General features: G+C 41.9%; 1 protein-coding gene across 1 annotated transcript in view; it reads left to right on the top strand.

The window, feature by feature from the left end:
• Positions 1-6042, top strand: part of igfbp2a (insulin-like growth factor binding protein 2a) — a 56980-nt gene extending 50938 nt beyond the window's left edge. The window contains exons 3-4 of the mRNA XM_062062251.1: positions 4024-4164; positions 5638-6042. Coding sequence (XP_061918235.1) covers positions 4024-4164; positions 5638-5796 — 300 coding nt within the window. The 3' untranslated portion in view covers positions 5797-6042. The remainder of the gene's footprint in view (positions 1-4023; positions 4165-5637) is intronic.
• The last annotated feature ends 8670 nt before the right edge of the window (positions 6043-14712 follow it).

Raw genomic sequence — 14712 nt, 5'->3', positions numbered from 1 at the left:
GGGTTTGTTTTAGCCGGTTTAAAAATAAATACATATATCAAAATGCCCTTCTATTCAGGTTGTTTTATAAAACTAAAAATATGTCATCTAGTAAAGGCCAAAGTTTGGAGTATTTTAAGGCTACAAGCTGGTCACTATAGCTGGAGTTGAATACTTTACGTCAGTGGCGTCCAAAGTGCGGCCCGGGGGCCAAATACAGCTTGCAGCTATTTTTTTTTTACCGGCACATTACTGACGCATTTTAAAAATACTACTAAAAACATCAAAAGTGGAATACAAAAGCAAACAGGTTTAATGTACCGCATTTTTCGGAGTATAAGTCGCACCGGCCGAAAATGCATAATAAAGAAGGAAAACAAACATATATATGTCAGAGTTTGTAGTTGACGAACACCAAGATGCAGAGATGATGGCAGGCGTTGAACAGGAAAACATGATTTAATTCAGCTCTATAGCAAAAAACAAACAGAAGGGAACAAACAAAAGGCGCGCACAAGGCGGAGAACAAACTAGGCTATAAACTAAAATAGCACAAAGGCTAACTGTGGACAATAAACAAAAACACTTACTGTGACACAAAGGAACTATGACTAAAGCGGAGTGGACAAAAGTAGACGGAGCTACAACGACAAATAGGTAGAAGCTACAGGTAGAAGTGACAAGTGACAATGATCCACCAGTGACTGGAGGGCAGGACAGGTTTAAATAGCAGCTGGCTGACTGGCACCAGGTGTGGCCAGGTGCCAATCAGCCACAGCTGAGGGGACAAAACACTCAGGGAACATAATCAGGAAATGAAGACAAAATAAAAGCACTGACAGGAAACTAAGACAAACGCAGAGGAAAAACTAAAACATAGCCAAACAGTCAGGGACAAGCCTGACAATATAAGTCGCACTGGAGTATAAGTCGCATTTTTTGGGGAAATGTATTTGATAAAAGCCAACACCAAGAATAGACATTTGAAAGGCAATTTAAAATAAATAAAGAATAGTGAACAACAGGCTGAATAAGTGTACGTTATACGAGGCATAAATAACCAACTGAGAACGTGCCTGGTATGTTAACTGTTGAGTATTAAACTCTGCGACTGTTTTTTTCGGATATTGACCACGTTGGGGTTCCGGTCAGAGAACACACAGTCATCATTTGGACTCCTCCAACTTTAATGGTGCATATTGGTTTAGGTTCATTTAGGTAGTTAGTTAGTATCTGTAAACCACAAGCAAACACCCATCAACATTTATGTAATTTAACTAAACAACAATATATATATATGCCTATATATATATGCTCAAAGTAAAATACTAGAGACATAATATATTGCATTTCCACAATGGCATATGAGCTAGCCACATTAGCAGCAGCAATGCTATCCTTAACAGGGAGATGTTAGCTCGTAGCATTCTGACAACACAGCATCAATAATATTATTAAAACACTGCTAAATGTTACACAAACACAGTGATGTCTATTAATAAAGTAAATTAGTCTTATATAATAATCAACATACTCACATCGTCAAAGACTAGAGCACCGATTAAACGTAGCAGAGAAAACAAGTCAGCACACATTAACACACGTCAAAAGGGAAGCGGAAGTGACCCCTACAGGAAGGAAGCGGAAGTGACACTGTCATGAAATGCTTCAAAATAAAGTATCTGAAACGTAGATAACATGGGGAATTCTTAACATTAACGTAACATATTATGGTAAGAGTCATTCAAATAACTATAACATATAGAACATGCTATACGTTTACCAAACAATCTGTCACTCCTAATCGCTAAATCCCATGAAATCTTATACGTCTAGTCTCTTACGTGAATGAGCTAAATAATATTATTTGATATTTTACGCTAATGTGTTCATAATTTCACACATAAGTCGCTCCTGAGTATAAGTCGCACCCCCGGCCAAACTATGAAAAAAACTGCGACTTATAGTCCGAAAAATACGGTAATGACACAATGTTGCAAAATAGACACTATTAACACAAAGCTGCCATGCAGGCAGATTTTACTTTAAAGCTGTTCTTTCAAAAAAATAATGAAAAATGATAACCAACAAATAGATCTGAGGTTGATTTAGATGTTTAAGTATTTAACGTCAAAATAATATATATATTGATATATGTACTATGTTATGTATGGGTGGGGGGCTCCAAGACCTTTTTTCAACTAACATTGTTCAAAACATAACCAATATCAATGTCCTTTATCTAACAAGGTAAAAACTCATTGAGATTAAAATCTATTTTCCAAGAGTGACCTGGCCAAGAGGGCAGCAAAAACGACGTTACAGAATAACTGGAGAATCGTGTGCCTCTCAGTCCTTTCCATCGAGGACGTGGAAGACATCTACCTATTTGGAACCGTGATCGCGGGGCACCTGCTGATTGGGCCGGGCATTGCTCTGGTGTATCGTCAAATTCGTAAGACGATGGCAGCCACTCAAGGAGCCCAAAGGCTGTTCGTCGCAATGGAAGGCTTGGGCCGGGCTGTGGGATCACAGTCTGTGGCGATTTCTGAACTGAATCGCAAGATGGATCACATCACGGAGAAGCTTGCTGAAAAGGAAACATCGAATATGAGAGCAGCTGTCGTAGAATTTCTGACCTTTTGACCTATATTTCTTGTCTTTTAAGAATGTCCGCTCATTTTCAATTCTCTTGTATTTTGTGCCATTGAATGGACCAGTTGTGGGACAAAAGTGAATATTAAGTCGTGCCAACCTGTCTACAGAATGTGTTGACTGTCTAAAGGATTCGAGTTGTTATGGAACAGATAGGAAAAACAACAAGACATTGACGCATTTAGATAACAAACAATGACGCACAAGAGACATATAAAAAATGGCAGAAGACCGGAACTCGACAGTGATTTTGGCTTGTGTGTGTCTTGTTTGCTCCGGAGTAACATGTGGTCTGTCTGCACGGCCAACTTAATTCAACCTGCACTTCTGATAATGGGTAAATACATTTGTTGTACTAAACTACTTTTGTTGCCTGTTTAAGCTTCGGACAATCCACTACGAATAGAACAGACAAGTCATTGTAATGTCTGCTCGCGGAAAACAAACATCCTAATCTACGATTTGACTCCCTCGAATGGCCTTGACGCTGTGAACAACAGGAACAGGCTGTTCTGAAAACACCCCCGAGGACACCTCAATGACGGACGTGTTTGACCTCCCTCCCTCCTCAACGACACCTGGAGTCGAACTTTTGCTTGCATGCAGAACGGCCCCAGTCTATGAACATTACATCATCACACCCAAGACAATGGGCACATACACACACACCCCCACTCCCCCACCCCACGCCTTCACCACCGCTTGTTTCCCCTCGGGGTGATGAACGGCGCTTCATAGCAGCAGTCGCCCTCCAGGGCCCCAACTCCCCGCCCCTCTGTTGCGAGTTGTCGTGATTAAATGTAACGTGTTTATGTGTGCATTGCTTGGAGGTTTTTTTTCCCACTCCAGACTAGGCCCCCTTAGGAGCCCAGTCTAGATTGTATTTTTTTACTCATCTTCTTCCCCAGCGTTTTACCTTTTTCTTATCTTTTACGGAGCGCCTTGTGGCGACCCATCAGCGTTCCTGTTCTGTAACCCTGTACACTGTTTGTTTGTCCAATCTTGAACGGGTTTGTGCTGAAAACTTAGTGACAATAAAGTCCTATCCTACAGAAATACACATGAAAACAACAGCAGTCACACATCACAGTTAAATATAAATTATATTATTATATTAAAACTTTATGGCAACGGATAGATCTGAAGTTGATCCATATATATTTAAGCGTCAAAGGTAAAAACATGTTTTTAAATGATACATGATTTATTTTTAACACTTAAATAATGACCGAGACCCTTTTGTGCTGCCCTCAGTGTAAAAAAAGATTGGACCGCTTGAATTGTTTCTCTGTGCAAAATTGCTTGAATCTCCATGAGCACATATGGAAGTTGGAAGGATACAAAAGGAACAACATGTGGTGACTCTGTGTGTCCTGTTTTGGCTTCCAGACTCAATGTCAACAGGAGCTGGACCAGGTGCTGGAGCGGATCTCCAAGATGCCTTTCCGAGATAATCGTGGTCCCCTGGAGGACCTTTATGCCCTGCACATTCCCAACTGCGACATAAGGGGGCAGTATAACCTCAAACAGGTGAATCTACACTACAAAAACTGAAATCTAAATCAGATTAAATATCTCAAATAAGGGTGATATTTGCTTATTTTCTGTCTGATAAGATACTTTTACTTGTTTTAAGTGTTTTGGTCCTAAATGATCTCAGTAAGATATTACAGCTTGTTGCTAAGATTTGATAGACTTAGACTTAGACTTCCTTTTTATTGTCATTCAAATTTGAACTTTACAGCACAAATAAGAACAACATTTCGGTACATAAGCTCATGATAGTGCAGGATAAAAAAAGTAATACGGTGCATATATAAATAAATAAATAAATATAAATAATATATAAATATATATATAAAATAAATAAATATATATAAATAAATAAATAAATAGATTACTGTACAGATAAATATATTGCACTTTTTCATATGCGTCCACGTTTATGGATGTATGTTATATTGTCTTTTTTATTCCATTTTAGGGGGAGTTGAGGGGATAATTTAATTATGATGCAATTTTATGACCTATATTGAGTAAAACATGCCTGGAACTAGAATATCAAGTGTTGCTAAGCTGTGTCATCAACACTCACAAGTATTTTTATTGTTTATTATTTCAAGCATGAAAAAAAAAATCATGATTTTGACTAAAGTGTGTCTCATAATTAAAACAGATAACAGCCAAATGGACTTTGCTGTTTTATTTTCAATGAAACAAGAGAGAATACGTACTCATATAGTAGTACAGTTGGCACAGCACAGTAAACTGACAGTTAATATTTCAACATTTAACATTTCAAACAATTTTGAACAGAAATAGTTCATGCACATTCAGATAAATTCTTCAAAATTACAATTTAAAAAAATTTGGCCGGGGGCCGGGCTGTATATATGCGCACTAATTGACTGAAAGAGCACGCACTTGGCGCGATGATGTCATGTTATCCATGGAAAAATGCATTTTTCGACAATATGATTTGCCTGAGCGGCTAGGAGACCCCGAGAGTAACAAGCGGTTGCCTTGTTGCCTTTCCATTAAGAACAATAAACTAGTTTTTAGTATAAGTTTGCTGGTTTCAAGAAGTGCATATCATTATGTCAAGATAATGGCACTAGCATTTACTTCATTTAAGAATATTTTTCAACATATTGAGCAAAAAGGTCTATTTTTTTTCTACCAAGAAAAGTGCACTTGTTATTAGTGAGAATATACTTATTTTAAGGTATTTTTGGGCCCATTGAGGTTAGCTAATTTTACTTGTTTTGGAAAGTCAAGCCAAATTTTCTTGTTCTATTGGCAGATAATTTTGCTTAGTTCAAATAAAATACCCCTCATTTTTCTATTTTTTTTTTTTTCTTGTTTTTGAACACTGACTTTTTGCAGTGTAGGAATTCATGGAAAGGCACCACCAATCAGTTATTATTTTACACTAAAACCTTCAAAGTTGTATTGCATTTGCTATTTTTCTAAAAAAAAAAAAAAATTTACATTTTGTTTCAGTGCAAGATGTCTCTTTATGGTCAAAGGGGCGAGTGTTGGTGTGTCAGCCCCTACACCGGCCGACCCATTCCGGAATCCCCCACTGTGAGGGGCAACCCCAATTGCAACCAGTACCTTCCCGAGCTGGAGCTGGAGTTGGCCAACATGGAGCAGATGTAATAAAAAAATATATACTTTTTAAACCCCCAAAAGGAACTGTGAAGCACATGGAAACAAAGAACAGCAACAATGAGTAAGCGATCTATATTGTCTGTAGTGGAGGTCTTAGTCATGAAAAAGTGTAGGATCACGCCTGGAGCACAGCATCATTCTCACTTTGAGTGTGTGTGTGTGTGTGTGTTGCAGCCTGACAGTGTGTGATGGTAAATTAAACATAATAAAGCACATTTGTAGATTAAATTGCCTGAAATGGATTTTGTTTTGAATATCTTAAGTTGAGTGCAACATTAATACGCTTGACACATAAAAAAAAAAAAAAAAAAAAAATTCATTCCCTAATGCAGTGTTTTTCAACCTTTTTTGAGGCAAGGCACATTTTTTTCATCACCAAAAAATGTTAAAAAAAAATGAAACTCCACTTAATTTAAAGTAAAAAGTACCAATGATTGTCACACACACACTAGGTGTGGCGAAAGTATTCTCTGCATTTGACCCATCACCCTTGATCACCCCCTGGGAGGTGAGGGGAGCAGTGAGCAGCAACAGTGGCCACGCCCGGGAATCACTTTTGGTGATTCAACCCCCAATTCCAACCCTTGATGCTGAGTGTCGAGCAGGGAGGTCTTTGGTATGACTCGGCCGGGGTTTGAACTCACGACCTACCGATCTCAGGGCGGACACTCTAACCCAAGGGTGTCAAACTCTGGCCCGCCGTGTAATTTCATATGGCCCTTGAGGCAATATCAAATTAACATTAGAGCTGGCCCCGCCGGTATTATAACAGTGAAGTGAAGTGAATTACATTTATATAGCGCTTTTTCTCAAGTGACTCAAAGCACTTTACATTGTGAAACCCAATATCTAAGTTACATTTAAAGCAGTGTGTGTGGCACTGGGAGCAGGTGGGTAAAGTGTCTTGCCTAAGGACACAACGGCAGTGACTAGGATGGCGGAAGCGGGGATCGAACCTGCAACCCTCAAGTTGCTGGCACGGCCGCTCTACCAACCGAGCTATACCGTCCCATTCACCGCTAATACTCATACTTGCCAACACTCCCGATTTTCCCGGGAGTGCCCCTCCCGAAAATCTCCCAGGACAACCATTCTCCCGAATTTCTCTCGATTTCCACCCGGACAACATTATTGGGGGCGTGCCTTAAAGGCATTGCCTTCAACGTCCTCTACAACCTGTCGTCACGTCCGCTTTTCCTCCATACAAACAGCGTGCCGGCCCAGTCACGTAATATATGCGGCTTTTACACACACAGAAGTGAATGCAAGGCATACTTGATCAACAGCCATACGGGTCACACTGAGGGTGTACGTATAAACAACTTTAACACTGTTACAAATATGCGCCACACTGTGAACCCACACCAAACAAAAATGACAAACACATTTCGGGAGAACCTCCGCACCATAACGCAACATAAACACAACAGAACGAATACCCAGAACCCCTTGCAGCACTAACTCTTCCGGGATGCTACAATATACACCCCCCCGCTACCACCAAACCGCACCCCTCTAACCCCGCCTCCGCCCAGCAAGTTAATGTTGATATTTACCTCAGAAGGCTGCAAATAGAAAAGAGGCATTCCATTTTTTATTTACATTTTATTTAATATACCATTGATGTTTTTTCGTTTGTTTTTTGAAAGTTGCACTATTAAGTTATATAAGCGTTGCTTGTTCCATATTCAGTGTTAAAGAAAATCAGTGTAGCAAACTGAGCAATAATTAACGTTTTATTCATGCACTTTCTCTTGCTACTTCAAGGCTTGAATGTTCGATTCATTCATTATTGTTATTTTATTTTTAAATGTATTATTAGCCTGTGGAAAAAATGTATTTTGATATTTACCTCAGAAGGCTGCAAATAGAAGAGAGGCATTCAATTTTTATTAAAATTTTATTTGATATGCCATTGATATTTTTTAATTATTACTATTATTATTTGAAACTGGATTTTGCATGTCACTATAAAGTTATATAAGCCTTGCTTGTTCAATATTCAATGCAAAACTTGTTTGGGTCCCTATTAAAAGGTTGATTTGTTCAACCTTGGCCCGCACCTTTGTTCAGTTTTACATTTTGGCCCACTCTGTATTTGAGTTTGACACCCCTGCTCTAACCACAAGGCCACTGAGCGGGCTTATTTTGAGTTTGTTGCCGTTTCCCTGCGTGTAGTGCTTTAGTTCTTGTCTTGCGCTTTTATTTTGGTGGGCCTTCCTGTTTTGTTGGCTTTTATCCTGTAGCAGTTTCACGTCTTCCTTTGAGCGCTATTTCCGCGCACCTGCTTTGTGTTAGCAAGCAAGGCTATTTACGTCGTTGCCATCCTTCTCTGTGTGAACATTGTCGATTGTCATGTCATGTACGGATGTACTTTGCGGACGCCGTAAGTTTTTGCTGTCGTCCAGCATTCCGTTTCTGTTTACTTTGCAACCTTTCGTTTTGCATAGCCATTGCCTTGTCCTTTCCCGTTTGTTCATTTTTGGTTTAAGCATCACATACCTTTTTACCTGCCTATCACTGGGGTCTGCATATTGGAATCACAACAAACCGTCCTCGTCTCACCCGACACATTCCGACTTTTACAAAGCAATTAACTACTTGCTGCCACCTACTGACATGGAGTATTACGTGGTTACCCTGCCGGGTTTTACACAGCACAGACACTAAGCAACGGCACATTATTTGCCGATTATAATTATTGATTTGCAAAAAAATACTTTTTGGACCAAGTAGGTGAAGTTGCATAATTTTTGAAAAACATTACCCTAATGACTTTAGCAGGTTACCCTCTTACTGTCAGGAAGTGGTGGTGACAAACCCCAAGATGCAGCGATGGCAGGTTTGGTGCAGGAAAACATGGTTTTAATGTCCAAAAAAATGCAGGCAAAACACGAACCAGGAACCAGGAAACAGCAAACAGGAACAGGAATCAAGCATACAAGCATACAAGAAACAGTGTGATACAAACTCATTACATGCAAAGCCTTTATTTGTTATAATTTTGAGGATCATGGCTTAAAGTTTTTGAAAGGCAAACATTTTCTGACTTGTTTTTTTTACATTTGAGGTTTTCATAAGCTGTTCTTAAGCCTTTTATGTCTCAAAAAAAGACTTGAAATACACTATAATGCCAAAAGTATTTCACCACCTCCCTTGACTCACATATGAACTTGAAGTGCCATCCCATTCCTAACCCATAGGGTTCAATATGATGTCGGTCCACCTTTTGCAGCTGTTACAGCTGCAACCAGGGCCGGCCCGTGGCATAGGCCGTATAGGCAAATGCTAAGGGCGCCGTCCATCAGGGGGCGCCACGCCAGTGCCGCAAATGTTGGAGGGAAAAAAATAAATAAATAAATAAAAGTTGGTACTATTATTTCTAAATACATAAAATAATCCCATGTTAATTAAAATGCAAAGTAAAGCCTATTTAATAGAAATATTATTTGTTACAACATTACTCCCCCCTCCCCCGGCACGGTGCGCCCCCTCCCTTCCTGTATCATGACTCTTTTTGGATGTCACCACATAAAAAAGTCAACACAAGATGTCAAAACGGCCAAAACTGTCAGGTGCCCAGGGAAGAAAAAAGAGAAAAGAAGAGGAGAAACGAGAAAAAGACAGAGGTAGCAGGTAGGTAACGTTAGCCTACATGAAATTATTTGTCTGTTACAGAATGTGATAGTAACCTGGCTTTTTAGCATTAAGCTAATGTTACATGATTCGGCAATTGCTAATCAATAAATAGCTAGTTCTGTTTTAACGTCGGGTTAATATTGTGGAGGGGGCTAAATTGTTATGGAAAATAATAATGTAACGTTAGGTAATTACAGTACTCCCTGGTGTACAGTAATTTGTAAGTCATTCTAGTTAATGCAATATTAAAAAGCACAAATAGAGAATTCTGTAGGATCCCCTTTTTTTGTAATATAGTTGTTAAAGTCATACTGGTTTGATATCTTGTTTTGTGCAGTGCCTTATTTATATTTTACTTTTAATGTATTTTATGCAGCTTGTTGACACGTTTTATTTTGTGTTTATGTATGTAAAAAATATTGTATTTCATATATTCATTTTTTTATTTTTTGTATTAATTTATTTATCCATATTTTTTTTTTATCTTGTTAACTATTCTGATTGTTAATTTGCTTTATTTAAGTAAAAAAAAAGGTCAAAGACAAAGCTATTCGGTTTCTTGTGAGTATATACACTTCACTGCCGATGTGGGGGGGCGCCACCTAAAATCTTGCCTAGGGCGCCAGATTGGTTAGGGCCGGGCCTGGCTGCAACTCTTCTGGGAAGGCTGTCCACAAGGTCACGGAGTGTGTTTTATAGGAATTTTCGACCATTCTTCCAAAAGCGCATTGGTGAGGTCACACACTGCTGTTGGTCGAGAAGGCCTGGCTTTCAGTCTCTGTTCTAATTCATCCCAAAGGCGTTTATCGGGTTCAGATCAGGACTCTGTGCAGGCCAGTCAAGTTAATCCACACCAGACTCTGTCATCCATGTCATTTTGGAAGAGGAAGGGGCTCGATCCAAACTGTTCCCACAAAGTTGGGAGCATGGATTTGTCCAAAATGTTTTGGTATCCTGGAGCATTCAAAGTTCTTTTCACTGGAACTAAGGGGCCAAGCCCAACTCCGGAAAAACAACCCCACACCATAATTCCTCCTCCACCAAATTTCACACTCGGCACAATGCAGTCCGAAATGTACCGTTCTCCTGGCAACCTCCAAACCCAGACTGGTCCATCCATCAGATTGCCAGATGGAAAAGCGTGATTCATCACTCCAGAGAAGGCGTCTTCACTGCTCTAGAGTCCAGTGGCGACGTGCTTTACACCAGTGGTCCCCAACCACCGATTGGTACCGGTCCGCAGACCGATTGGTACTGGGCCGCACAATAATTTTATTTTTTATTATTTTTTATTTTATTTTATTTTTTTAATTAAATCAACATAAAAAACGCAATATATACATTATATATCAATATAGATCAATACAGTCTGCAGGGATACAGTCCGTAAGCACACATGATTGTATTTCTTTATGACAAAAAATAAAAGTAAAATAAATAAATAAATAAACCCCCCCCCCCCCCCCCCCCCCGGTCCGTGGGACAAATTTTCAAGCGTTGACCGGTCTGCAGCTACAAAAAGGTTGGGGACCACTGCTTTACACCACTGCATCCCATGCATTGCATTGGACTTGGTGACGTATGGCTTAGACGCAGCTGCTCGGCCATGGAAACCCATTCCGTGAAGCTCTCTGCGTACTGCACGTGGGCTAATCGGAAGGTCACATGAAGTTTGGAGCTCTGTAGCAACTGACTGTGCAGAAAGTCTTTGCACTATGCGCTTCAGCATCCGCTGACCCCTCTCTGTCAGTTTACGTGGCCTACCACTTGGTGGCTGAGTTGCTGTTGTTCCCAAAGCCGATGAAAGGAGCGAGGACATTTGGATTTGTTGCACAGGTGGCATCCTATGACAGTTCCACACTGGAAATCACTGAGCTCCTGAGAGCGGCCCATTCTTTCACAAATGTTTGTAGAAACAGTCTCCATGCCTGAGTGCTTGATTTTACACACCTGTGGCCGGGACGAGTGATTAGGACACCTGATTCTCATCATTTGGATGGGTGGGCTAAACGTACCTTTGCACTAAATTCAAATATTTTGAGTTTCAGTTCAGCTGCACTTACACCAAGTTGAAAAAGTCAATGGAAATATAACCTGCTTGTCACAAATATCTGCGATTTATTGTCGGACATTCATAATCAAGAGGTCAGTACGACTTAAATGCAAGAGTACAGGATTCTTTATTTAAATAGTGATTTGTCTTTACAAAAACAGAGCACATCACCGACACGCATGATAAATATCTCAACAGTGTTCTTCAGGGAAGTCTGTATCGGCCACATTGTGTCACGTGTGCAATCAATTCGACAGGAACACATTTTTAAACATCAACACCGGCTTTGACTTGCCGGCGGTGCCACACGGCCGCATGCAAATCGCAAAATTCAAAGTGGCATGCGGCTAAAGGCACTTGGATTTTCATACGAACTCGGCGTGCCGGGCGCTGCCATCGGGGGTGGATTTGCCTGTGCTCGTGGCGCCCGTGGACGGTGGGACGGACCCCGGACCTTTGCATACCATTTGTGTGCAAGCCGCAAAGGGGAAGTGAACTTTTGGAGAAGGGCATGGCACGTATGTACACAATATTATGAGGAACACCTACTGCACACACATTTAAAGAATAGGCTTGTTAAAACATTGGACAGTTTAATAAAGAGTCGGGACCCGGGGTGGACCGCTCGCCTGTGCATCGGTTGGGGACATCTCTGCGCTGCTGACCCGTCTCCGCTCGGGATGGTCTCCTGCTGGCCCCACTATGGACTGGACTCTCACTATTATGTTAGATCCACTATAGACTGGACTTTCACAACATTATGTCAGACCCACTCGACGTCCATTGCATCCGGTCTCCCCTAGAGGTTTCTCATAGTCATTCACATCGACGTCCCATTGGGTTTGTGAGTTTTTCCTTGCCCTTATGTGGGCTCTGTACCGTGGATGTCGTTGTGGCTTGTGCAGCCCTTTGAGACACTTGTGATTTAGGGCTATATAAATAAACATTGATTGATTGATTGATTGAAAGCATATTTGTTACCTCTTGCACGATCGCAACACTTTCGCTTAACTACACCATGAGTTTGGGAACTGTTTTCTCAGCCCAAACATCCACTAGTTATTGCAGAATACACAACATCAACTAAGACGGATCAGATTGTCTGCCATTTTTGAAGGTTTTGATCAGTGGTGTGCCGTCAGTGCTGGCCTAACATAACCAGAAATCATAATTAAAGACTAAACTATTTTCATCTGGCCAGGATCTTCAGCTCTCACTGGGTCGGTTCGCAGCCGAGTGTGAAGCGACTGGGATGGGAATCAGCACCTCCAAGTCCGAGTCCATGGTTCTCGCCCGGAGAAGGGTGAAGTGCCATCTCCGGGTTGGTGGAGGAGACCCTGCCCCGAGTGGAGGAGTTCAAGTACCTCGGAGTCTTGTTCACGAGTGAGGGAAGAGTGGATCGTGAGATCGACAGGCGGATCGGTGCGGCGTCTTCAGTAATGCGGACGCTGTATCGATCCGTCGTGGTGAAGAAGGAGCTGAGCCGGAAGGCAAAGCTCTCAATTCACCGGTCGATCTACGTTCCCATCCTCACCTATGGTCATGAGCTTTGGGTTATGACCGAAAGGACAAGATCACGGGTACACGTGGCCGAAATGGGGCTCTCCCTTAGAGATAGGGTGAGAAGCTCTGCCATCCGGGGGGAGCTCAAAGTAAAGCCGCTGCTCCTCCACATCGAGAGGAGCCAGATGAGGTGGTTCGGGCATCTGGTCAGGATGCCACCCGAACGCCTGTAGGAGACCACAGGGAAGACCCAGGACACATTGGGAAGACTATGTCTCCCGGCTGGCCTGGGAACGCCTCGGGATCCCCCGGGAAGAGCTGGACGAAGTGGCTGGGGAGAGGGAAGTCTGGGCTTCCCTGCTTAGGCTGTGAACGTGGACATACAGTTGATAGACAGTTGCGATAGCCAATCAGATCAAGAGTTGTTGTCAGCAAGACCTTCTAGATGGCCTATGGTTGAACGTGACATTTACGCCTCCTGTGATTGGATACTCACCGGGACCGTTAGCGGATGAATTTGAGAACACACAGAGTTGATAGACAGTTGCGATAGCCAATCAGATCACAAGCTGTTGACAGTAGCCTATCTAGGTAGCCAGATGTTAACGAGACTGTGATTGGCTGCTCACTTGTCGTTCCAAAGTGAGTATCCATTCGCAAGTTGCAATTTAGCAGGAAGCGGGAAGTGTTGCGCCGTAGCCATACCGGGCTAGCAGAGACATCACAGATACTCGCTTAGCGGATGAATTTGAGAACACGCACAGTTGATAGACAGTTGCGATAGCCAATCTGATCAAGAGTTGTTGTCAGCAAGGCATTCTAGATGGCCTATGGTTGAACGTGACATTTACGCCTCCTGTGATTGGATACTCACCGGGACCGTTAGCAGATGAATTTGAGAACACATTGAGTTGATAGACAGTTGCGATAGCCAATCAGATCACAAGCTGTTGACAGTAGCCTATTTAGGTAGCCTGATGTTAACGAGACTGTGATTGGATACTAACTTATCGTTCCAAAGTGAGTATCCATTCACAAGTTTCAATTTAGCAGGAAGCGGGAAGTGTTGCGCCGTTGCAGAGAAGGAGAACAAAACGTTGATTAGGTGGAAGATATATATTTGCAAGGCCATTTTCAAGAAGGATATTTAAAGAGAAACTACATCTTGTGAGACGATGTCGGCCAATCCCGGACGTACTTGCCAACCTTGAAACCTCCAAATTCGGGAGATGGGGGAGGCGGGGTTTGGTGGTAGCGGGGGGTGTATATTGTAGCGTCCTGGAAGAGTTAGTGCTGCAAGGGGTTCTGGGTATTTGTTCTGTTGTGTTTATGTTGTGTTACAGTGCGGATGTTCTCCCGAAATGTGTTTGTCATTCTTGTTTGGTGTGGGTTCACAGTGTGGCGCATATTTGTAACAGTGTTAAAGTTGTTTATACGGACACCCTCAGTGTGACCTGTATGGCTGTTGACCAAGTATGCATTGCATTCACTTAAGCGTGAGTAAAAGTCGCATATATTATGTGACTGGGCCGGCACGCTGTTTGTATGGAGGAAAAGCGGACGTGACGACAGGTTGTAGTGGACGCTAAAGGCAGTGCCTTTAAGGCACGCCCCCAATATTGTTGTCCGGGTGGAAATCGGGAGAAATTCGGGAGAATGGTTGCCCCGGGAGATTTTCGGAAAGGGGCACTGAAATTCGTGAGTCTCCC

The sequence above is a fragment of the Entelurus aequoreus genome, linkage group LG01, assembly GCF_033978785.1.
Source record: "Entelurus aequoreus isolate RoL-2023_Sb linkage group LG01, RoL_Eaeq_v1.1, whole genome shotgun sequence".
NCBI lineage: Eukaryota > Metazoa > Chordata > Actinopteri > Syngnathiformes > Syngnathidae > Entelurus > Entelurus aequoreus.
The sequence above is the reverse complement of the archived record's forward strand: the minus strand, read 5'-3'. Positions and strand labels throughout refer to the sequence as shown.